Source organism: Leptidea sinapis, chromosome 30 (genome assembly GCF_905404315.1).
Source record: "Leptidea sinapis chromosome 30, ilLepSina1.1, whole genome shotgun sequence".
Lineage (NCBI taxonomy): Eukaryota > Metazoa > Arthropoda > Insecta > Lepidoptera > Pieridae > Leptidea > Leptidea sinapis.
The window spans coordinates 3,942,272-3,970,127 of record NC_066294.1 but is presented as its reverse complement, the minus strand read 5'-3'; the positions used below and the strand labels follow the sequence as shown (position 1 = coordinate 3,970,127).

At 33.7% G+C, this 27,856-nt stretch overlaps 1 protein-coding gene across 1 annotated transcript; it reads right to left on the bottom strand.

Annotated features, from left to right (window-relative positions):
- Positions 1–292: 292 nt before the first annotated feature.
- LOC126973910 (transcription factor ATOH8) lies at positions 293–27,215 on the bottom strand. The gene is made up of 2 exons (XM_050821281.1): positions 26,985–27,215; positions 293–2,432 (listed from the first exon to the last, which is right to left on the bottom strand). The coding sequence occupies exons 1-2, from the start codon at positions 27,046–27,048 to the stop codon at positions 1,717–1,719; spliced, it is 780 nt and encodes a 259-aa protein (XP_050677238.1). The 5' UTR covers positions 27,049–27,215; the 3' UTR covers positions 293–1,716.
- Between the last annotated feature and the right edge of the window lie 641 nt (positions 27,216–27,856).

Below are 27,856 nucleotides of genomic sequence, written 5' to 3'. Positions count from 1 at the left end.
ATCTTATGTCTCAAGGTGACGAGCGCAGTTGTAGTGCCGCTCAGAATTTTTTTGGTTTTTCAAGAATCCTGAGCGACACTGCATTGTAATGGGCAGGGCGTATCAATTACCACCAGCTGAACGTCCTGCTTCGAAAATAGAGGCTAACAATTCGCCGCAATTTCATTTTATCGACGATTTTACAACTGTAAACCACGACGTCTAAATTATCTAAGTGCGCGTGAATTGATTTCATTTCTATAGGTAGGTCTTAAGTAGAGTTTATTCTATGATTGTTAAATCAAACAAAAAATAAATTTTCATTTATCATTTATTAATTTCCTTTCAAGTCTTGTAAATGGTTGAATCATCAGATTAATTATTTAAATATATACTTTACACTTAGCAACAAGTAACACAACTTGGATTTATAATTATTTGTTTCAACGTCTCATCTAATAATAATATAAAAAAAAACATTCTGACTATGGTAAGGCCATTTTACAATCACCGTTATCGTTAATAAAATTGCTTGTGTCTTTTATTATAATATAATAACTATTCAACTATTATTTACATTATTATCACAACAAATTTTCAAGGCATTTCGGTTTATGGACGATTGCTTAAATACATAGTCTTAGTTTGGAGTTAATTACGAATTTATATAACATTCTTCTAAAAGACCTGGCTGTATGGAATTATTCCGTTGCCTCTCCCAGAAAAGGGGAAGCAAAAAAAAATATTTGAGATAATTTAAATACCTGAGAGAGAAAATGCCTTAAAACGTAAAATTACAATTTACAATAACTGTACATCTAACTATATTTACAAAAATGAACTTAATACTAAATTATATAAAATATACAATTCTGTCTTAAGATTACTGACTCATTTCAATAAATATATTAAAGCCAAAGTTAAAATAGTTAATTTTCGTCATAGAACCTCCTAATACTGGGCGGGAATGGTGAGATTGGCTAAGCCTTCTGTTATTATTTAAACCGACGTAATATTTGACAATGTAAGTTCTAACAATTAGTGGCAACACATTTTATGATATTTTAACGTTTTCAAATATCGAAACAAGGTCTTATGTGCATGACCAAGGCACCATTTTGAACCATACTATTTTCTTACAGTGCAATCAAATTTCATATTTTTTCTAATCGAACAAAAGCCGTATGAATGCGGCTCTAATCAAGAAGTATAAATATAGGATCTTTTTACATAATATATTCTGCTTTTTACAATCTATTCGACAGACAAGGACATCTTAACACGTAAAGATTGAACTTAAAGCATACGTTTTCATAGTATGGTCAGTAAGGATTAAAACTGGATAGAACACATGTAAAATATAATTAATCATACATCAATTTATGTTGCCAGTATTCATCACACAATTATACCACCACTTTAGGAACAATATTTGTACTGACAGGCACATAATATCAGACGTGAGATTCTCTATAAAGCTTATTATTGTCGTCTTTGTACCAAACGTCAAACTTGGATTGTCAATGTCAAATGGAGCGACAGTTGTGAGGTAGTTGTAGTAGTTCTTTCCGGGGAATCAAGAAATATTACAATATTCTCGAATTCATCTTCAACCAACCGGAATCCCCGAGAGAATGTTTGTACAAAACAATTTGGAACATACACAAGAGACTTCGCTCCACTGAATCTTTAAGTACGTACATACTTAACTAGCACCCAAGGCTGGTTCATCAGCTCTTATTCATCTTTCTTCTTTCTTAACTTTCCTTCCGTATGAATCGTTTGCGTCACCTTCTCTACAGCGTCCGCTAAATCTGCATCAGGCTCTGTCGCTGATGATAATGCAGATATATATGCGCAGGCTATCCTGAGAACGGACAGTTTAGACAGTTTTTGGTTATGACTATATGAGGGAATGGCGCGCCTTAGAGTATCAAATGCTGCACTGATCGTATGCACTCTTGTACGTTCTCTAGCATTTGCTTCTATCCTTCTTTCTCTCGTCATGTTCTTATAGTTCCTTTGCTCTCTCTTTTTATCTGAAAACGACTCTATGACACCTGGATGTGGCGGAACTCTTGGAGGTCCTGGTTGTTGAGGAATCGGGATCGGTATAGGCGGAGGTTCTATGGGCCTCCGTCTTTGCCTAAGCAAGCTAGTTTCGCTGGCCTTCTTGACTAAAGACAATGGCTCTTGTTGAGGTTCGTCGGCAAAAGACCAGGGTCGAAATGGACTAGTTCGTGCGTCTATCTCAGGACTCGTGAGATCATCTCTTGAGCTGATTCTGATTCGTTTCTTGGGTGGTTGGAGTTTAGTGGGGGTTCGTGGTCGTTTCCTTGGTATAGGATCCACCAGCCGGACTCCAGAGTCGTCAGAATGTGCTGGCCCCGAACATGAATCATCATCTTCGCCCCCGGAGACAAAGCCAGCGTCTTTTTCTAGTATTCTTTCTTCTGTAACAAAGATAAAAAGAAAATTAAGTATTTCAAATGGTTTTAATATAATTATAAACTATTTTAGCCGAATGATGAGTAGCTATATTGTACATTTATTCAAAGTGGAATGACTTTCAAATGAAGATTTATTAACATTACAAGCTGATCTATAATCGGTTAAGTTCAGATATAGCAATCGATATAACGTTGCGTTCTGTAGTCAGAACGGTACAAAAAATATATTGCCATTAATTGATGGCATATTGACAAAGTCCATCTGTCTGTCTGTAGTAACGGAAGACAAAAAGACGTGCGGACAAACGACGCCGCGGCTTGTTATAAAGGTCCTACGTGATGCGCATAAAGATTCAACTCTTGTGGCCACTAACTGAGCAATATGAAAATCGGTATAGCTCGTTTATCGATTTGTGTCTATCGACCGTTACGTGATTGCCGCTGCAATTTGATGCACGACGTATCTTTGCATTATTGTCCAAATGGTAAGTATTCGTGTAGTAGTGTTTTATAGTTTATTACGACGGGGCAATGCCGCATCTTATTATCTCGTCCGTAGAAATCTTAATAATATAATAATTTGTATTCCACAGTAACCATGTCTTCGTTGGTATGTATGTTGGCAATATGAAGTGAAGACTGATATAATAACTTATTATGTACAAGAGATTTCCACCTATATATTGACCCATCACGATATCTCTGGAACCATAAGGCGTAGAGACTTGAAATTTGGTAGGAATATTACTTTCGTCGAGTAGAGGTCAGCTGAGAATTTTACGAAATTCCACCCGCAAGAGTTTTTTTTATTATGAACAGAACAACGTCTGTCGGGTCAGCTAGTAATTGCCTAACGGTAAGAGCGGATTCTGTAAATTCCTTTCACAAGTCTCCATCGCAGTTTCGCTAATATATATACATATCATAATATCATAGAAACACACAATCTAAGCGAAATCTTTCGTATTTTTAATGGCCCCAAATCTTATGTCCTATCGGTATTCTCATTTAACTTTTATATATAAAGCTGTAAAGCAATAAGCAATAATTAAACGCCATCTACACACTAATATTACAGTAGTTATATGACTTGTAATTTTAATTAAATTGTTACAGCTCTAGCTAAGAATATACAGTAAACAATATATATATATATATATAAGGTCAGCTTTCTCTAACATTTGACAAGTCGAGTACATAAAAATACTGTATATGTTGACAATCCATGGCTAGATCATATAGATAGAAAACTGGCTAAAGGTCTCATTACCAGGTCCAATTACCATATGTCTTATAAAAAAAATTTAAAATACAAAGAGTACCAACACAATGACAAAGTTAGCACTACTACTCCTTCAAGATTCCATAAACTTACTCAACATTTACGTTAGAAAAATTCGTATTATAATGTAATAAATTGTTTAAAACAAATATTAAGTTATTACTATTTATTTTTTATTGTATGGATAAATACTTTTCTTTTTTATCAGAAGATTTAAATTCAATGGTAATTAAATATTGGCCAACTAAACCATAGACAAGACGCCAATAGATAACAATAAAATATATCGTCCACAGACCACAAGCAACCAGCAGACTGCCCGCTGTTCACGAAAAACAAATGCCCAAGATATCTAATATATTATACAATCAGTTTTGCGAAAGTGGTTTTAAATTGCGGGCAAAACCAAATATTCGTATAATTATTAAATATTCGCTAATAGCTTCAGATTATGCAGTAATGTATTGAACGACCATAGATCCAGTTTTTTATTGTAATATATATCCGTTTACGAAACTATTCCATTGTTTATCGTTGTGTTATGTTATATTAAGATAATTGTAACAAAATCATTTTATTCTAACATAATATACTAGCTGACCCGACAGACGTTGTTCTGTACATAATAAAAAAACTTGCGGGTGGAATTTCGTTCTTGGCTGACCTCTAACCTGACCTGACCTATTCGTAATAAAAAAGCTATTGTTCTTAGGTTAGTGCGGTTTCTAGTTGGAGCGCAGCGGAGACGAATCCTTAATCTAAGGCCTATATTCTAAGTCTATTTATACCAGTAGGCAGGGGCATGCATTGTTTTTCTAGCAAGGTGGGCACTGTAGATCCAACTAGAAGTAATGGCTCTTTTTTACGACCATTATTGTTATTATTTAAAGAGGGTGGCTATTTCCTAGTCCTAAAGATTCCTAGTAACACCGCGTCCAAAATTGAACTATTGTGTTCGCCACTCATACTAAAGCTCGTCGTCAAGCCCTGCCGCCTTTACGAACCGCAGTAATTCCTTGACGCGAGTGTTGCAAACACCATCTGGTGGCACGAAGTAGTCGCCTAAGATTGTGTTACGCTTATGCATTAGTGGGCCGTAGTCGCAGAGTAGATGAATAGGCGTTTCATCATCCTCAAGGCGGAATCTGCAAGTTTTGTCGTTTTTGATGCCGACCACACTGAGGTGCTTGTTTAGACGACAGTGCCCGGTTAGCATCCTAGTGAGTATGCATAGATTTTTCCTGTTCAATGATAGGGCGTAATTCTTTTAACTAGTACGACCATAGAGATTTAGATTAACTGTGAGTCCGACAGTACGGCGCAAGTTGTATGAAAGGCTGCTTGCTTATATATATGCAATCTGTAGACTTCCTACCGTAGGTAGTAAATTAACTTTAACAGTGTTATATTTATTTAGGTTCATAATGAGGTAGGCACTGCCTAATTGCCTATATGAAATGCACGCACGCACGGTATGTAGATACAACGGATAACAAATTATTCGCATATGACAACCAACAATAATTCGTGAATTAAAACACTATTAGGTTGTTTGGTTCTGATTTCTTAAACATTTAAAGCGAAAATAAAATCCATCAAAGTCAAATTGAAATTCTGAGCAAGAAAATCGCTCGACCACCACGGCAATAGTAATATTTTTATTCAAATTATATCCAGAATAATTAACTACGAAAGTACGAATACATTTTATAATATAGAACGTGTCGTTAGTGCGCGGGCGCAGGTCGTTTTAGCGCCGGCGCCTGGTGACGTCATAGCTCTGCACGGAGCGCGGCCACATGAGGTGGTTTCCTGTTACCACATACCATATTATACAGTACACACTGCACACCAAGCAACCTCATACTGTCATGATTCTTGAGAAAATATTGTTCAAAATTGCCGCGACGGTTCACTTATCCAGTCTCTGTGTAGCTTGGTGTGTTCAAATTATTACAGAGACAGTACTACCGCTTCGGAAACAATTGGCGCTCTGAGAGAGAAGAAGCGGCATAATAAACTATCCCAGCATTCTTTTTTTTGCGCTCTTAATAATGAAATATACAATATCGTACTCTCATTGCTATTGCTATAAAATAATCATAATTAAGTCCCAGGCTGTCGGATCACTTTATTCAGCTATGGTGTAATAGGATTTACCACAGAGCAATTTTTTAATAAAACATTTAAATTTATTTATAGATAATACCTGAACAGTGGCTGGGACTTTATTATAGAAGTGTATATATACATTTACCCTTAAAACTATTATGTATTTCATGAAGCCTAATCCCTTATTTCTAGTGTTATAATAATGAAAATCACTATTAAGAGAAAAATGGTGACGATTTTTGTCAACGCATATAAAATTTTCATAAATGTACCGACAATGAACAGTCAAAATATACATACTTTAAATTTTTCTTTCAGAAACTGTCTATAACCATGCTAATATATAGCACAGCCTCATAGAGGCATCTGTATATAGACCAGTAAAATGGAAAAGCAAAAATACACTAATGACGAGACAGTAACTACTAAGTGTGTTATCAATTAAGTATTTAAATAAAACGCAACCAAAAAAAAATAACCTAATGTAAGCCGCGGTAAGAATCAGATATAAAACTGGTTTTCCATATGGTCGCCTCGATATTTATACGCTTTACTTATAGACTCTATGATTGTCCGCATTCCACGTTACCATAGTAACCAGGATCTTTAATATCCCTGTGAAAGGTACGTAAATATAGGCAATTTTTGAAAATGGAAGCATGAAAATGTTGATAGTTCTGGTTTATTTTTAATTATTGTCCATGGTAGCATTGAGATATGATTTCTCAAAAAATACATTAGATATTATATACTTTGTTTTATCATCTGTAATTATTATTGTCCGCATTCCACGTTGCCATAGCAACCAGGATCTTTAATATCCCTGTGAAAGTTACGTAACTAGAGAGATTTTTGAAAATGGAAGCACCAAAATGTAGATAGTCGTGGTTTATTTTTACTTATTGTCCATGGCAACATTGAGCTTTGATTCCACAAAAAATCATTAGATTTTAAATTAAAAATTTAGTATTATTTTCCTATGAAGTACATGAAAATCTTAGTCAGTACGTATAAAATGTGTTCATGCTCTCTCTACTGCATTCTTAATCTTTACCACAGATTATGTATTATAGTTGTGTCACGTACTTTTATCAATAAAAAATTGATGAAAGCACATACATTATACAGTCTTGTTATGTGTTTAAAACAATGTAACATGTAAAAAATCAAAATACAGAATAATAACGCAGAAATGCGTAATAATTAATTAACACTCTATAAATTGTGAATCGGTAAGAAAAGCTATCTATAAGTTTGTCTAAATAGACATTAAAAGTAGGTATTTGGTGAAAAATAATATATTGTATTTGACATCAAGGTAGGTTAGGTACTTACAAACTAAACATGACAAGGCGAGTGTACCAGTTTAAAATAATAATTCATTGATTCGAGGAGTGTTGAAAACGTGGTTGTAAGATATTTACCCCCTTACTCATAATAGTCTGCTTAAAGCATTGCTAATTATCACTCTGTCTTCTTCTATTGACCTAAGTCAGAATGAGAAAAAACACTCCTTAGCGGCTTTTTAAAGTTAGCGGACCATTATGAGAAGTACAAGTTTAAATTTGAAACATTCAAATAAATACAAAGGCTCGATCAAACTAAATGTTTTTTCATTAACTTTGATAATTATTGCTGAATGTTATTTATGTTTAAAAGATCAACGACAAAAGTCAAGTTTCGCTGATAATAAAAATATGTTGCTTCTATATGAGGCTGGAATTTTAACGATGGGTTTTCCCGTGTTATATATTATCTTTGTAGACGAATATGACACCAGCCCTGTGAGAAATTTCTTCGAAAAACTTGTACAGAATGTTAAACGAGGAAAAATATTATTACAGACAAGTTTTTTGTTTGTTTACGAAAATCAGGCGACACCTAAATCAATACTTTAAGACGTGATATCTATATATATAAAAATGAATTGCTGTTCGTTCGTTCTCGCTAAAACTCGAGAACGGCTGGACCGATTTGGCAAATTTAGGTCTTGAATTATTTGTGGAAGTCCAGAGAAGGTTTAAAAGGTGAATAAATAGGAAAATGCTGCAAAATTAAATAAAAACAACAAACGTGTTTTTCCATTGATGTATCATATATACATAATTTCTATGAGGGAATTTATTGACGCACGGTTTGACAGTTCTGCTGTCAAACAATTTCATTACGACAGCAGGGTGCATATTTTACGAAGTAATTTTTGATGTTATGATATATTATTGACAAATTCATATAATTACATTATTTTGTTTATTATATACAGAACAACGTCTGTCGGGTCAGCTAGTAACTAATATATTTGTATAATTATTTGTAAAGAATGTAACATGTAAAATATATAAAAATATAGAATAATAAGATAGTTATACGATTAACACAGTATAATTGTGAATCGGTAGGAAAAGCTACCGGAATTTCTTTATAGCTCATAATCGTTGAGCCGCGGCGCCGGAAAGGCGTTCCAATCACCATACAACACGAACCATCTTGAAACAATATTTTAAACCTTATCTGCATTCAAATACGAGAGGATACACATTATTGAGAATGATTGTCGGTATAAATTTGTTGGGCTATCTTCTCACACTACAGGTGTTTTTTTTTTTAATTTGAAGCGATTGAGCGCGGTACGGACCGCTCCACCTACGTTTGATTGAGGTTTTAATTGCTTTGTACAAAGAATCTTTTGGCGTTTGATGTTGAAATAGGCGCATAGCTCGGTTGAGTTTTATTTCTTTTTTCTATAAGCCATGTACTACTTTGTAATACTGGCAAGGCGAAGTTAAGATTTAAACATGTATTGGATATATACATACTCGGACATATTTTTATACTGACCAAAGTATCTCTATGTAAAAATTTAAATTTAGTTTAGTATGAAACGTGCAGTCATTTGACATAAGTTTGAAATAGTAGTAATTACAGTATCGCGATTGGCCAAGAAGTATAATCCGACTAAGTTTGAAAGCGAATAGTTGCTTAAATCGTAGTGGATGTCGACTATCTCCGTTTTTTTTACAAGATTATAGCCGTCATCTGTCAATGTATCAATGACTGCCCGTTTCATACGTTTGTCTTCGTGTTTGGCTAGGCTGAATATGGCATGACGAAACTTCCATATTGTAAAATAAAATCTGATTATAATATATATGCTTTCTGCCAAGGATTGGTAGGCCTTTTCACGTGGAAGTGTTAATATAAAAGGGACCCAAAGGGGCCGCGGCGCTAACCTTTAAGTTGGATGGTGTCGATATGTTCACCCCGTACGCGATAAATTATGTCTCAGTTTCTTAGTCTTAATTTTAGTGATGTCGGCCATTTTAAAAAACACAGATTCATGGAGATGACATGTTTTTTATTTGGTTATTTATATCGAGGCAAATGTAACATATTAAGCCAAATAATTTAAATATAAGGTTATTACAAAATATTATTGAAAAAAAAACTTTTTGTTTACTTTTACGCGCCTTCATTATACATAATACTTGAATTAATTCTTTTCAGACTACAGTTCGGAATTTTCGTTATGTAAAAAAATCTACCAAGAAACAAAAAGATTTATCTTGCATTTATAATACGTAAATTAAGTTATGTACTTATTATCAGACGTAATAATTATCTGTGGGAACATGTCATGGTGCATAATTGGCAGCACATCGCTGTCACAGACAGTCATTTACAAAGAGCAGAATTAGTTGTCTATACCTACCATATCGTTCTAAATTTGAATTTCAAAACGAATACGAACAATAATTTCACACGCATAACAGTAAAGTTGAAAATAGTGATGTACCGTGATTGTGGGAACGTTATTCAGACTAAAGAAATGAGAAAATGATGAGAGGTCATTTTACTAATACATCGTATCCGCTAAACATTCATATTTCGCACGATTTGGTTTAATGTATTAGAGTCGAGAATCGCGGTAGTAACAACTTTCACTGCAGCCACTGGCGCCAATCGCCCGATAATGGAACAATATTGCTACTGAAGATCTAATTTCACTAATTATATACCTACAACAGTGGGACAATTTAGTGGGAGTTATCTTGAGGTTTTTTCGATAAAAGTTACCTACAGATTATTTTATATTTCAATGTCCACTTTGGTTTCTTCTTAAAATTATACATAACAGAAGCTGCTTCAAGTGATTTTAGTACCATACTAAATTATAGGTTTAGTAGAGGAATAATTACAGAAAACAACAATCTATAAATATTAAAACTAGTATCAGTGTCTTAAATTATGACTGTTATAATAAAGGGCATATCCATATAATTAATAAGTAGATACGCCTTTAACGTAGGAGCTAAAATATTATATGATTTTAGTACTTTAGTAAGAAACTGGCATTTCTGGCAAATAAAGGTGAAAAAATCAAAGACATCTACCAAAGAGGATGTAAATACTACCTAATAAAAGGCGGGAGTGCCTAAGTAAAAATTTAAATTTAGTTTAGTATGAAACGTGCCGGGATTTAACAAACCTAAGTTTGAAATAGTAGTAATTACAGTATGGCAATTGGCGACGGAGTACCTATAATACGGATAAGTTTGAAAGCAAACAGTGGCAACGTAGTGAAATTCGGCTATCTCAAATTATAGCCGTCATCTGCCAATCTATCAATGACTGCACGTTTCATACAATCGAGTGAATAGCTTTTTTATTACGGCCGTTTTCAATAACGTATCTCTAGTTACGGATACATTGCTGTCATCCTTTAATGACAAGTTCTCAGATATCCATAGTTATGTCCAATATAGTTATATTCCAATGCTGTATGTCGATAGGTTATTGAAATGTTAGTAAGCGTAAAAGGATAGATTTGTCCACCTCTAGTAAGTTAAACTAAGTATAGATTGCTTATTGAAAACGGCCGTTAAGATAGTTTCGCTAGGCTGACAAATACGTACCTACACATAACTATGGACAGGCAAAGGTCATAGACCATACAGCCATACTATTTTTATATAGGTGATCTATGTCAGTATCCATTAAAGAAACAGGTATTGAACCCCAGTCCCCTAGTTCTGGGTGCACATTAGTCACGTATGGACTACGGACCGCGGCCGCGCCACCAAGGCGACGGAGCGGCGCCACCCCGCCGCCATGTTTCTACGACACTAAATAACAATCTCGTATATGGAATGGATTCTCTATTATTATTCCTCGTGTTTATCTGATACTCAATACAGCCATTCAATACGTTAATTAGGTAATCGTTCTATGTATATGATTCATATTATTAAGTAATATAACAGTTGGCTATATCCGGTGTACATTGCAGTATTAAAATAAAACTATGCATGATGGATTCTGGATTTCCTACGCGTTTCTTGTATTCTGCACTCATACATATATTAATTAATATGGCAATCTTTCGATACAATTATGCAATTTTTCATGTCTTGGCTGAATCCATTTTCATTTAAATTATAACAATAAAAGTATAAAATGCAGTATGTTCTAACATCTAATGATCTAAATCGAATCGAATTGAAGATCTAAATATTTAATAGATTTCATTTGATGCTGGTTTTAAGCATTAATTACTTTGCAACGTGATAGTTTTTTCTTCACAATACTTCCAAAAATGTTTCATAATTTACAAGAAAAAGCATGTCAAAATTAGTTAATGTTTAAAATTCTTCTTCTTTATATATATTTTTTTTTATAATTAAAAAATGTTAAAAGGGCCGTTTGATAGTATCTACCTAAACCATCTCAATAATAACCGACCTAACCTAACACGTAACATCTATTAAGAGACACTGGTATGACAACAGCAACTGTGTAGGAATGTCGGTTTGTCTGTCAGACATAACATAGCATTGTTCTTGCTGTGAGCAGTCTCAACAAACCGTGCAGTCCTACACCTGCTCGCTGGTACACGTGCTTATTATATTTCGTTAATTCATAAACAATAATTCTATAAGAAATCGACTAATAGATGAGAATAAATTAAGAAAGGCAACTCACATCTTGCGATCTACTTGTCATAATTATATTCAATACTAAGAAGAAACAAATTAATTGTATTTTAATGCACGTTAGTAACAATGAATTTTGTAAGGAGAAAATATAAAACCATAAACTAATTATGCAATTGTTAACTTGAATATAAAGTTATTTAAGTAATTCGCTAGTGATTACTACTTTGGGTAATAGAAATCAAGTTACCATACGGAAATGTAAAGGGCAAGAAGTATCTACCCATTGCACGTTTCGACGCCATTTTTCAATCGCCGATTCGTCATTAATCATTGACTTCAACCCTAAAAGACGTATCAAAGTCAAATGGTCAACGAATTCCATGAGACCATCACTGAGTGACGTCATAAATGAGTGACGTGACCCCTATCAGATGAACCTCATGTAGTTTATGGCTACCGTAACAGACGTACCAAAATCAAATGGTCTACAACTACTTTCTGCCAGCCACTTCATTCGCGTAGAATTCGGTTCGTGCTCTCTCGGGAACATTTAAAAATTTCGGGATAAAAGTAACCGTTTATACTTTTCTGTACCCCTTACATGTGTGTGTAAAATTTCATGATGATCGGTTAAATAGTAAAGGCAGAATAGCGTAAAAAGCAAATAAACTCATATTCGCATTTATAATGTTACTAATAAGGGTTAGTAACATAATCGATGTTAGTACCTAAACCTACCCATATAATATTATGCGTATTGGGTACAGCCAATATTTTAGAGCCCTGCGGGAAACATGCAGCACAAAGATAATGTAGAATGCGAAACCACAAACACACACACGCCATGTCACACAAATTATAAAAAAAAATATGACTATAAAAGAACATCAATTATTTGAAGCGGGCCAACACATATTTTTTTCATAAATATTTCAGATCGGGACAGAAAATACTTTGATGGTTGTGACAAAAAAACAATATCCAATTTAAAAACGTGTGCGCCTTTTTTATATTCATATTTAATACGATGTTTAATGGATTTCACCACCTGGCTGAAAGAGAAAAATTGCATCAGCGTGACACTTTGGCAGGAGTCATTTGTAACATATCATTGACAGGCCGGTTTTGAATAAAACCTAGACCAAGCATAGACAATCGTGAATAACTTTGAATTTTGACGAGCGTGTTGGGCAAGTGGTACGAACTGTCGGGTCGCGAATTGGTAGGCATAATAATTATTGTAATATTTTAAGCTGTTACATTTAAATAGTTTCGACACAGTTTTAAACAAATCAATGTATTATGAGGCATACTGTAGTGTCACAAATGTAAGGCTGTAAGTTACGGATTACACGTTTGAGCTTCAGTTTCAAGAGAAAATAAGTTTGATTATTTACTCATAATTTTATCATTGGTAGTGCTTACCAAACAATAAGTGACTTCTTCGAATTATTATAGAAAAATTATATGAACGATTAATTATTAAACAACAATCCACGAGCGATAAAATTTTAATACGGCCAGTATTTTTTGGGTAAAACCCAGCAGCATTTTTAATGATGGCAATTATAGCAGCCAAATTGTCAATTGTATTATAAATAGCGTCGTATTGGCGCCCAAGTGTCGAATGTCGATAATAAATCAGTTGTAAAAAATTAATTTCGCATGCGCTAAGTTGGAATCGCAGCCATCTGGCTTCTCCCGACATTTTTGCAGTTAGCATCTGGCACAATACTCTGCCACTGTCTTGTTCCGACATTTAAAAATAGAATCAAGCTTGTTTTTATGTTTTTGAACTGTCAGTGTTTCCAAAGAGGATATACTCTGTCTTTTACTATATACATATAATAATGCCGTACCCCTTAAGGGTTTTCGTCAATTTTCTTGTTATCGCGTAGATTAAGATGCGATTTAATTATAATTGTGTTTTACTTAGAGCTGATTGCCTTTTTGCCAATGGTATAACTAAACTAAATAAAGAATAGAATACTAATAAAATTACATACACAAAAAATATTGTAAGGGCTCCAAGCGCTGCTAAAAATCTAATATATATTACCTATAATACAATGATTTATTGCTCAATTCTGATAATGTTCATAGTTACAAAAATGCCATCAAACTAGTTGTACACGGCTCTTAATATTTATGCTATTTAAAAGACAAAACGTTCTTAATTATTCAAATACATACTTCCCGGATATACATAGTTTTAATACCTTTACCGTTCAAATGAGGCGCCAGCTTGCGTTAATATTTATGACAGAATTCTTTAAAAGAGGCAAATTAATGCAAATGAGCTGTCCCCTGATTGGAATGCCTCGAACAGATACGCAAACACGTTTAACTAAAGATTATCAAAAACAATAAAATGTTATCATGAATGTTTAAAAACATCATTGTTGTGTGACTAAAGATGCTAGAGTCACTAGGAAAAAATGCGACATTCCAATTTTAAAAGTGACCTCAATTTGGAAACAAAGAGGATGTAAATACTACGTAATAAGAGGCGGCACTGCCTAAGTAAAAATTGAAATTAGTTTAGTAGGAAACGTACAGGGATTGGCATAAGTTTTAAATTGTAGTAATTACTGTGTGGCGATTGCCGACGAAGTATAATCCGGCTAAGTTTGAAAGCGAACAGTTGCTTAAAACGTAGTGTATTTCGGCTATCTCTGTTTTAACAAGATCATATCCGTCATCTGTCAATCTATCAATGAATGCACGTTTCATACAATCGAGTGAATCGCTTTTTTCCTAGAGAGTTGCGCTGGGCTGCTGTAAAATTTCGTTTAAAACTATTCATTTTATGTTAAGAAATCTTTGTATTTTCTAGTTGATTGTAATACCCTTTTTTTAAGGTAAGAATTAATTATCCTAGATTTTTTTTGCATCAGATCACAATCCCAGCCTCACACAAACACCCAATTGTGAATAAAAATTATTTGCAAAAAAGCGGGGAACGATAATCATAGACACAACAGACGGAACATAATTTCATTTCACAACTACTTAATATGAATTTTGCAATTATAAACTTGTTTGTGAAAAACCTCGTTGGTTTTACGAAATTATTAAATTACCTTAAAAAGATAATAAATTGTCTAAGCGTTCTGTTCTATCTAAATAAATCCTTGTAAAAAGGCGTGGTATTCACAAGGTTGATATAATCGGCCAATCACAATTCATGATCGTAGCCAATTATCTAACAGTTTCACAGACTGGCTAATACTTTTTTCTTCATTTTTCTTTTAGTGATAAAACAGTTATGTTACAGATAACTTTTTTATATACGTATATATCGGCCTTTAAGACAAAGCACTTATTTACAGGCACAAGATCCATAGATTTGCATTTCATAATTTTTTTTAATTAGTTCATTTTCTTCGAATTTAAATACGACGAAATAAGCACACGTCACGATAAAGTGATGTACAAAGAGGATGTAAATACGTTACAAGAGTCGGGACTGCCTAAGTAAAAATTGAAATTTAGTTTAGCATGAAACGTGCAGTCATTTGACATAAGTTTGAAATAGTAGTAATTACAGTATGGCGATTGGCGCCGGTATAATGCAGCTAAGTTTGAAAGCGAACAGTTGCTTAAAACGTAGTGGATTTTGGCTATCACCGTTTTTTACAAGATTACAGCCGTCATCTGTCAATCTATCAATGACTGCACGTTTCATACAATCGAATGAATCGCTTTTTTTTAGAGTGTCTCGCTAGGCTGGCCAAGTAGGTATTCTAAAATGTTCTAGATCTTACATTTTTTTAAACCTACCAATCACCACAGACTATAAATGGGTATAATATATTCGCATAATTATTAGATTTATAGTCAATCGTTTCATTTTTTAATAATAAGTAGTTTTCGTTTGAATTTTTCCAGTAACGGTACGGTATTTATTGTATATTAAGATTAAAGTCATACCGAAGAATATTTTACGTAGCTAGCAAATATAATAAATCAGTAGTGACGGGGAAATGCGTATCAATGTAAAAATTTGATACGATTTACAAGTGTGTTCCTCTCTGCGCCCACGCATGCTATGTTTCACTAAAATTTACGATCGCGTTTCAAGATAGCAATGTTCTTTTCAAATGTATATCAGAACCATATGTTTAAAACCCAGAAACACACGATTGTTCGTGTCGTGGCGAAATTACTATTTAATGTACAGGAGTTTCAACACTCAGGTTAAAGGTTAAATTAAAATTATTTATTTCCTGACATAAAGTTGCCAGTCGAAATATCCACAAAAGCGATGTAACTATTAATTAATACCAGTGGGAGGCTCCTTTTGCACAGGATAGAATATGGGTACCACAACGGCCACGGCGCCTATTTCTGCCGTGAAGCAGTAATGTGTAAATAATAATGTGTAAATTAGTGTGTTTCGGTCAGAAGGGCGCCGTAGCTAGTGAAACTACTGGGCAAATGAGACTTAACATCTAATGTCTCAAAGTGACGAGCGTAATTACTGTGCTGTTCAGATTTTTTGGGATTTTCAAGAATCCTGAGCAGCAGCTGCTGCATCTGCATTGTAATGGGCAGGGCGTATCAATTACCATCAGCCTGCTCGTCTCGTCCCGTATTGTCACAAAAAATATATATACTTATTTATTTATACTATAATATATTACATTAAAGACATACTAATAGAATTGTCGCTAAATTTAATAACTATTTAATTATAAAACATTAATGATTTTCAGACTCCTCCAATCTCAAACGGACAAGACTAAATAAGTATAGCACATAATTCCAAGTCTTCATTTAAAAGTAAAAACTTTTTAAAATGGCAACTTTTTCAATCCATGTATCAGGGGAAGTGATTTTTTTGTGTCTGGCCACCCGATAGCTTCCTCCCTTTGTCCCTTTCAAAGAATTTTAGGTTTCCCGTCATCCCTTTTAATATTTATGTAGCTATGCAAAATCTTCGGCAGATTCCGTTGTGTTTAAAATTGACAAGTCTGCAAGCTATCTGTTATGGTAAGTGTTACAATTGCTTCAAGATACACACGTTCTCGGTATCCTGTGTTCAAATACAACATATTTCTTCCTTATATATTTACACAAATACGTTTTTTATTATTTTTGTTATTGTCATTATTTATTTTGAGTAACATTTTTTGTTAATCATTGTTTTTTATATTCATTATTTTAGTGCCACAATTAATTATATTTTGCTTTTAAAATATGTCAGTTCAGCTCTAAACTTCACACAATGGGGTCACTGAAAATCAGTGTTGTGCTCATAATGTATGGACACAACTATAACTGAGTGGACTCCAGTTTTGGAAGACCACTACCACATCAAGTTTTGCTTTTGTTTCTTTTGTATTAAGTTAAGTAAGTTAAGTATTAGATTAAGCATATATTTTGTTCTCATTAACTTTTTGTGTGAATGTGTCAGTTTTTCCTCCAAAATAAATTCATTTTTATTTCATTTCATTTCATAGTCTCGAAGTGAAAATATAAATATGAGAGTGATCATGTCGCTAAAAACTAATTTAGTTATATATAATTCATATAATACAATTCTTAATGATTAAGATAACACAAAAGGCTTAAAATTGTTGCAATACATAATTCAATGAATTTTACAATCACAAACCATAAACCATGAATCTACTAGATAATTATTAAAAATAATAGCCCAAAAACAAATATCCCATTTTGATTGAATATAATTTCTTGCTAATAAACAGATTGCTGAAATGGCCTTACTAATGCTCCTATGGTCTTATCCATAGACATATTGATAGAGAATGTAGGTAGTAATGTCTTGTTTTCTGTGCAGTTAGTCTATTTTATCGCTAAAAACATATTTCGTAATATACATTAGCCATCCATCCATGTTTCACACACTCCCAAACACGTTGCTGTCAAAAGTCTGCACTTATTGCTAACACACACCTAACCGTTGATACAGAAAATTAAAAAAAAAACTTCATAGATTATAGCATCTATAATTCCAAACACTGGGAAATATAATCGAGTTTATCGGTGTGATATTCAGTAACATCTGTCGCGAATGTTTGCCCGCTCACAGTCGACACCACACATCTGGTTGCCTCGTGCACAGATAATTATAACAATAAAGTTATTGTTTCAACAACGTTTGTAACCGATTATTGCAGCTGTTAAAAAGTTAACAGTCGTCTCTTCGGCAAATATTTTAAAATAATTTAGTTCTTGATTCAGACGGGCTTATCAACAAAGAATTGTATTAAACGACAGATGTTTTGTTAAATACCTAAAATTTATTAATTTTATTGTCTCTGCTGTAGACATAACGAGGCATCAATAGTAATAAGTACTAATTTTCTTCACCCAAATGCCTCATAAAATAAAAATAGCCTTAATTTCTTTCTAAAGTCTACTACAAATTACCCTAGCTTTTATAACTAAACGACTTAAGTATTAAAAGATGCAAATTTTGTAGCTAGGTATTCCAAATTCAACATAAAACATTTAAATGAAGTCCTTGACTTCGAGGTACCTATTGGCGAAGACCTCCTCCAATTCTCTCAAGTACTTCCAGTCCAGAGCAACCCTGATCTAATATGGGCCTAATGTCTGATAAATTTCGTCCTCCCATCTTTTTGGGGTCCGTCGTCTGAGCCGTTTGTATTCTATTGGGTACCAGTACCTTGGAGCATTTTCCAGGTTACAACGCAGGAAACGGCTTATAGTAAATGAAAAACTAGCTAGCCAGTTCTTATCTACATAAGACTTCCGTACGAGTTCACATTTAGAAACTTATAGTTATGTTGAGTATTGAAAAATACCTTTATTTATCTACATTTTTCATATCTGTATTATCTTTATCTATTTTTAGAGATCAAGCTGGCAACTTGTGGAAGAATCGATTAATTTGAAATGTTTAATTTATACGATATAACAGTATTGAATTAGCGTTTTATTAATCCCTATTATTAAATATTCTCCCTGTCTTCGACAGTTTTGTTAAAAGTTACTAAAACTGCCGAAGACTGTGAAATATTTGCGTTGGCTTTAAGCCTCTTACGATAGTTAGCAAACACCGAATAACACGAGTGATAAATGGCACGTGATCCAGTGATTAGGTTCCGTTTCGTACACATTTTTACGACGATATTTTGAAACAATCTCACGTGCGTCCACGTGAGAGTTGCAGCATTCAATACACCTAAACAACATCAATAGATATGAAAACACAGCTGTGACTGAAGCATGAATCTATTCTATGGAAGTAAGACACGAGAATCAAAGAAGACAATTTTTTAAGTAATATATACAGCTACATTTATCTGGAATCAAATCGAAAGTAAATTTGTACGAAAAATGGGTTAAACGTGAAAGACAATGAAACCGTACCTTAGATTACACTAGTCCTCCAATTGGTCTTTTATATTTTGTTCCCATATTACAAAATTGAAACACTAAAATTAAACGACTCTAATGATGTTACGATCTAGCTAAATAGGTTTGGCTGGATTGATTGGATGGTGAATATGCTGTATTGAATAGATTAACAAGAGGTATTGAAAGATTGTTACTAGCTTCTTAAGATGGATTCTAAAATACACTAAAAGTGAACATAGCGTCGGAAGACAGCGCTGTGCTTCCGACTTGAGAACAACAAGTTCTATTTTATAAACTCATGCTTTATTTGAGTAGAAATATAAATAACACTTGTATTATCAGACGAATCACAGAGAGTTTACCTTTAGTCACCTAATTACGCTTTTTTATACTCATGAAGAAAATTTGAAATAATAATGAGAAATAATCTTTGTTTCGAATCGAAACGGTTTTCTGTTTACCCGTTCGTACCGTTACAATAATACAATAAGGCACAAACGATACTGAGGGCGGATATGATGACCTTTGTCATATCCCCGACGCTCAAACTAAAAATAAAATAAATTCACTCAGCATAAATTATCAACTGAGACACTCTCACCTTAAAATATAAGTTCCATTTTAAACGTTAGCGAATTATAAAAGTCAAACCTTTTCTTTAACAATTGACTGTCAGTCAAAAAGTAGCAATCCGGTACCATATTGCCGGACAAAAAATACGTATTCTCTAAGAATACATCGGCCGCTTTTTTCGTCAATTCTTTTAGCATTACGCCACTGGAAATCCCCAAAACAACAACTTAAGCGCAGATCATGCACGTCTGCATATTTATGGCATTTATTTAAATCTATTTAATATGGAAACAATTCTTCCAAACTTAAACGATGCCAATCTAAAAAAATATCCTTTATCCTTTAAATGGCAAATATTGTACGGTACTATATGAACGCTGTTTCTCAAAACGCGAAAGAGTAGAATTTTTTTAATGACATTTAAACATATTGGATGAAAAAGATCTTGAAAATATAAAATTAAAAACCGCCAAGTCGTTTTGTTACCAATGTAGTTAGAGCTTAGTTTTAGAAAAAAATCGTACGAATAGAAACCAAACCAATAACAATTATTAATGAAATATGCACCTTATCAGTTGAAGTAGGTTTAATTTCAATTTGTTTTAATCTTGTCAATAGAAGTATGGGCGGAGTCAAAGAGGCAAAGGAAGGGGGCGTGTTAATTGAATTTGCCAAGCTGATGGTAAACTTATGCGGCCTTCTTTAGAAAAAAAAACGAAAAAATATGATTGGCGCACCGAGGGTTTCATACTGACGAAATAACAATAAAAAATCTTTACATAGAAGTTTCAAGGGACCCAGACGCAATTACTATTTTGACTTTTGAGAGGTTTATTTGAACCTGATACCTTCATGCGTTCCTAGCAAAATATTTCGATAAAAAGAGCGTAATTTTTTTTTCGCAACTCGTTTGATATTACAACAATATATTTACGTCTCTCTTAAGAATAGGTACTTCAACCCGAAACAATAGCTGAAATATATAGTCACAACAAAATTTGCTAAATTTATAAGATCACAATATGTATAAGTACGTAATAGACTTTTATGGAAATAGATGTCTACCAAGTTTTTTTTAAACTACGATCACTGAGATATCTGTATTTGTTTTTTACAAAAATTTCAAGGGGGTATTGAATATTAGGAGCGCGGAAATTGTAGAATGTTTCATATATTCTTGTTGAATAAGTATTATGTTTTAGTTTCAGTTGATAGCCTCGTTGCTAATACTAAATAGATAAAATAATAAGAATGTGCTATCACTGATATTCACAGACTTCAGCTTTCATTTTTCTTAATCATTAATTTTATTTTGTTTTTCTTTAATAATATTTACAAGCTCTCGCTCGCAGACAATCTGCAATGTTTGCAGGTGGAATTAAACTCCCACTTACCTATAAATAACACCTGGATTATTTGATAGGACCAATCAAATGATTTATGAGAGGATGTACGTTTGATAATAATGTAATGAGTCAGATATTATAATAGATATCATCCGTCCGTAAGTTATATCAATAAACTTATTATGATAAATTTTATTAAGGTGTAGTAAGTAATTGTTTCAAGTGACTCATTTAGATTATCATTCATTGATAATTCTTGAAGTTATCCATCGATAGACGAGGATTTAATTGTTCTTAGGTCACAAATTCACACAGTCTGACAAAATTACATACGAATAGCGAGATAGCGGAGACTATTTACAGCACCTAATGATATGAAAAATTTGATGAAACAGTCGTTGAAGATAAACGAGTCACCAAAGATGGCAAAAAATCTCAAGAATCACATGAACATTACCTAGTTCTGACACCACAGGAACAGACAAATACCGCGCAAAAATTGTAACATGATCCAAAAACAAAACTAACTAGCTATAGACAGGATAAAATGGAACCTCATGTTGACAATCGGCAACGCGATTAAGAAAACAAATACAGTATCAGTGCATAAATGTTTTTTTTTTACATTGTTAATTACAAGTAATATTTGGCAAGCAGATTGTAATTCTCTTTATGAGACACAATACAACGAGTAAGACTTTACACATGTCAAATGACGTCACAGCGTTTGGCTACCAGATGTGCTCTACAGATGTGACATAATTGCTGTAATAATGCACTGTCGGCTGTTTCACATCTGTATCTGACCAATAAAAAACGAAAGGGTGGCTTGGACGAACTTCTGTGCGAGACTTCTGACATGGAGCTAATCTGTGGGACTGTTTGTTCTGCAGCTTTGTGCGTTGAAACGGAAAAGGCAATTACTTTTATGATTTTTGTTTTCTATAGTCACTTCTATAGTGAGCCTTAGATAATTTATATCTACGTGTAGCGGCCGTTTTCAATAACATATCTATCCTTAGTAGTTAGCATACTAGAGGTAGACAAATCTATCCTTTTACGCTTACTTACATTTAAATAACCGATAAAACCAGGCCAGGAATATTAGTTTGCGTGACAAGCTAAGAACATAATATTAAGAGGAATATATATAATTGATTTATAAAAAAAAATATTAATATGAAAAATGACATGATAATGTTAAATTATTTGGAAATTGTAATAATTTTTAAGAATAAAATATCGGCTCGTTAGTAATATCTATATATATACAAAAATCGTTAGTCTCGCTAAAACTCGAGAACGGCTGGACCGATTTGGCTAATTTTTGTCTTGAATTATTTGTGGAGGTCCAGAGAACGTTTAAAATGTGAATAAATATAAAAATGGTCGGTATTAAATAAAAACAACAAATTTGTTTTTCCTTTGATCTGTCCCCCGTCGTCGTTCAGAAATCAAATTAAAAAATTGTTTTAAACGAATAACTAATAAGAATCTTTAACAAATAACTAAGAATATCTTACTAACTATCTCTGAAGGTAAAAACCAAACTTAATTTTAACTACCTAAACGGGGTAGATTTTATGTACAATTTCATATTTGGTAGGTCTGAGACTCGGTTGTCATCTATTTTTATACCACAAAAATTGTACCTAATTATTGATTTTTTATTATTACTTTATATGGAAATACCACGTTTGCTGGGTCAGCTAGTAATTTATAAGAAGAGTTGTACTTAATACAAATTCTGTCAGTGACATGATTGGATTCGATGTATTTTGTAGCTGCTTTTCATATTTCAGTTATTTTCATTTGTAATTTTGTCTGCACGACGATTTCAAACCTATCGCTCTGAAATTCAGACGTAGTAAGACACGTAATATTGTAAAACTAGGCTTTATTCACGATTTATCAGTTTTATAGCCTAAACACATCATCGGATTTGGTACGGCCGGTTGTAGTACCGACAAGTTTCGTACTATTCGGAGGTCCTTCACTGTATCCAGGTGTAGTGTTGGCAAATATATACTTATATGTACATATATGGTCCTATATTTGTTTTTTATCATCATCATAATCAGCCGGAAGACGTCCACTGCTGGACAAAGGCCTGCGCCAAAGATCGGTCCTGCGCTGCCCTCGTCCAACGTATTCCGGCGATCTTGACCAGATCGTCGGTCCATCTTGTGGTGGGCTTACCAACACTGCATCTTCCGATACGTGGTCGCCATTCAAAGTCTTTTCTGCCCCAACGGCCTGTCCGTCGAACTATGTGCCCAACCCACTGCCACTTCAATTTCGCAATAATTTGGGCTATGTCAATCGTTTTTCATAATTTATATTAATTGAAAATTTCATCAATAATTGACGAACAAGTCGGTAAAAATCAATCTATACTAATTTATTCATCAGAACAGAAGGGATGCCACAAAAACTGCAGCACATGTTACTAGGGTGAAAACAAAACCCCATTCGTCCTAACAAGTGTGTATTAATGCCAATATAAGTTGCCACCCAGCTGTACGAAAATAGATCTTAATATTATCAAAATAAGTGTTGTAATAACTGTATGTGTTTGAATGTGAGTGTTTGTTCACATGTCGCATAGCGGGGGTCGTGTTAGATCTAAAGTTGGTTTATGAAGGATTGTTTGTTTTTTATTGGGAGTAATATTTAATTTGTCTTCATTTCCAACAGTTTCAAGGATCAAGATATACGGTCTATATTTTGGTTAAGTTTTCTTTCCATTTTTCTTTTACCATCTACTCTACTATCTGAGAGCAGAAAATTCTCACCTATTTCCGCCACATAATGACGAAGCACGATGCCTTGAAAGACAAACGAGCCCGCGGATTGTCTTCTACCAGATGGAACGATCAAGTGAAAGGCCCACCCTCGACTTAATTCTGCTCGGATACCAGAGATCCGATGGAGAGGCACCGATGGCAGATCATAAGAACTAACACAGCACCAGCTTCGTCAGCCGTAGAGAACGATCGCGGAGAGAGAGATTGATAAGTCGTATTCTGCGATCAATTATATTATATCTCTTTTGTTTTTTTTTTATTCATTTGGTAACCTTACAGTTGAATTAAATATCACAACATAATCTAATTAGTAGCCAAAATTAGATTACCTACACATTTAAATTTACAATAGAAGGTCAAACTGTTCCTGTGCTGTGTGTGTGTATACTGTCTGTCTGTGTGTCTGTATCTTTATATTACTGTGCATTTTTTTTATGGAATAGGAAGACAAACGAGCGCACGGGTCACCTAGTGTTAAGTAATCACCGCCACCCACATTCTCTTGCAGCACCAGAGGAATCACAAGAGCGTTGCCGGCCTTTAAGGATGGTGTACGCGCTTTTTTTGAAGGTACCCATGTCGTATCGTCCCGGAAACACCGCACAAGGAAGCTCATTCCACAGCTTTGTAGTACGTGGAAGAAAGCTCCTTGAAAATCGCACTGTGGAGGACCGCCACACATCCAGATGGTGGGGATGATATCCTAATTTGTGGCGTGTCGTGCGAAGGTGGAATTTTTCTTTATCACATATTTAATCTCGGATCAAATATTGAGACCACCTTTACAATCTTATGTTGATGATCGCAATCGTGGCATTGCTAAGAATTTTTAAACCTGCAAGTGGCTATTGTTTCGTACTAGTCTACTTTTTAGTATTAGTACTAGTCTATTGTTTAGTACTAGTACTAGGGTGGGTGGCATCACCAGCTATACCTACCACTGTTTGAGGGTGTAGCTCGCCTCTTTACATCTTTCATCTATATAATATATCCCTTGTCATAAATGGAAGTAAACTCGCAAGTTCTTCTAATAAAACACTTTTTAAAGGATTAAAACGCGTGTAATTGTAACTGTGTTATTATATTAGATTTTGCGTAAAAGTTACATTTTTCTTACTTATTATTTTAGTTAACCCGACGTTTTGAGAGACCTTTTCAGATCACGTTTGTCCTGTCCCCGGTTTTAATCCTTTAAAAAGTGTTTTATTTAAGTATTGTGTTAATCATTGTTTTTCGAGGATCGTTATTAAGGATTTTTTTTGTTTGTCTTATTATCGTATCATAAAAACTACCATCATGACAATCAAATGAGTCGCAAAAGTCCAAAAAAACCCCGAGTCATACAATGTGTAGGTGACCATCAATTTGTCGTACAAATTAACAGTCCGTAAACAGTGTGTACTTATGAACGACCAAATATGGGGACGGCTAAGCGTAAACCTTCATTTGACAGGCTTCCGTTACTTGCACCCACACTTAAACACAATTTAAACCACAATACCTTTTAAACACCTGATAAAAATTTCTCTTCAACAGACATTATTGAGATAAAATACATTTGCATTAAAAAAAACGTGTGTAAATCTAACTTATTCGTATTCATTATTTTGTAAAATAAACACTTTTTATTATTTGTGAAATTAAATTTATTTATTGCTTCAAATACAGTATATGTTATAGATGTCAAATTTATTGCAGTGTCATTTGAATTAGCGTGCAAAAAAGTTTACTTTAAATTTAAAAAATCCTTATCACTAAAAAAAATTGCGATGTTTCGCCAATTTTGCACTTTAGTAATAAGTAATAGTCACGGCCGGGTCAGGTTGGAGAAATTAGCTGGATTCAACATTTTTAAAAGTTAATGAATATTGACCTAAGAATAATATAAACTTCTAATAAATCAATTCAATTGTGTTTAAACAACACACTGTATCCTATTACGTAATTTTTTTTTATGGAATAGGAGGACAAACGAGCGTACGGGTCACCTGTTGTTAAGTGATCACCGCCGCGCCGCCCACAATCTCTTGCAACACCAGAGGAATCACAGGAGCGTTGCCGGCCTTTAAGGAAAGTGTACGTGCTTCTTTTTGAAGGTACCCATGTCGTATCGTCCCGGAAACACCGCACAAGGAAGCTCAATTATTCGACAAAATTCAAATTGAAATAATATACCTAAAAGCGTAGCTTTTGTTCTGATATTAGGTACCTAGGTACTTTATCTTGGACTTAATAATGCCAACAAGCACAAATTCAGCATTCATAGGATGAATGCCTACCACCATACCATTCAGTAGGTACCTATTTATATTAAACTAGCTGACCCGATAGACGTTGTTCTGTAGATGATAAAAAAAAACTGTTTTATAGGAATTTGCCAATAATATTTTAAAACATCAAGAATTATTTCGTAATAATGCTCCCTGTTGTTACAATGAAATTGTTTCACGGCGGAACTGTCAAACCGTGCGTCACTAAATTCTCTCATAGAAGATATGTCCATACAAAAGAAATATTGAAAATAAAAATAATTATGGGTCCTATATCGAAATAAACTATCCTATCTCTCAAGTTGGACCGAACTGCACACCATGAAGTAAGGCCCCCATTAAAATCCGTTCATTTATCATTAGTTTAGGAGTCCATCGCGGACAAACAACGTGTCACGTTATTTATATATATATATTATGATATTACTTGTATACATATTTACGATTTTGTTAAATTTGATCCAATTCTATTAATCGACTATAGACGAGGAAAGTGACTAAATCCTTATTTATAAACTATTGCCCCATTAAGCTGACATATATATAATATCGAAATACTTATTAATGAAATACAATTGGGTTCCAAACCATACACTATAAATGTGTGGAAGCTCCTTGTTAATTCACGATTTTAAGTAGAACTCAAATAACCTAACCATCCAATAATAAATACATTTTAATAAATAGCAGTGAAGGCAGTAAAAACAAAAAAAAATGTTTGTTTATAAAACCAAAGAAAAACCAATTTAAGTTCAGTTAAGTTCATCTTTTTTCATTTATCACAGTCGCTAGTAGTAAGGTTTTTTATATAATTATGTTACGTAACAATATAGAAAACTAATTCAAGCTTTAAAAATAAATAGGAAGTTCAAAAAATACCTTTTACTTCAGCTTTAACAATATCTTCACAAGTGGTCAAATCGGTGGACATATTTAACGCCATTATAATCAAATCCAAAACAAAACAATCCTATAATCACTCAATAATACATCTTCGTGCACAATAACACACTTAACAAGTTTCAAAAAAAGTTTACGTAAGTCGTAATTTGCCACAACATTCGACACACCCTTCCCCTTTCACGTTTGGAAGGCAACTGAAGTTTTTTGAAGTAAATAAGTTGGCTCGAGCCGAAGCGGGTAAAAAGTATGGCGCCATGTCTCGCCCCATAGAGATGCGCTGCGTATGATATATGTTCGATTTATCGAACTTTGAAAAATTGCTCACATCTTATTAAATATTATGGTTTTTATGTTTAAGCAAGCGAACTTGACAGACACCTGATCATTGCTGATCTGACAATAAAATACAATATCAGGTGAGATATGCCAATAGATTATCGGCATTGATGTTTTGCAAAATTTTAAAACACTTTAATAACCAACCGCATTCTAAATAAATAAATTAGATAGCAATCATCAAAAAGATTTGAGAGGCAAATGGATATTATTGCAGTGTAGTTATATAAGTAGATATTAACTTATTTGCCGCAACCAGAATAACGTACAGGTGCCAATAATTGAATTAGTTTTATCATATTGCTTTGAAAAAAATTTAAACAATCTAATCATTGATTTTTCTTATTCATGAGTGTGTAAAATGTTGATGTTATTAACATAACTGTAATGCACAACTGCAAATTAATGTCATTACAAATTTGCCGATTGCTTTATAAATAACGAGCGCCATTTAGTTATATACAAGTAATTTATAATAGCGTTTAAATTAATAACGCGGAGTGCGGACGTAG

What these genes read in the sequence shown, in the direction of transcription:
- LOC126973910 (XM_050821281.1), bottom strand. Translation starts at nt 27,048, where the DNA reads ATGGCGTTAAATATGTCCACCGATTTGACCACTTGTGAAGATATTGTT. An exon ending in TGTTAAAGCTGAAGTAAAAG is followed by an intron (nt 2,433 to 26,984) that starts GTATTTTTTGAA and finishes TCTTTGTTACAG; the next exon opens with AAGAAAGAATACTAGAAAAA.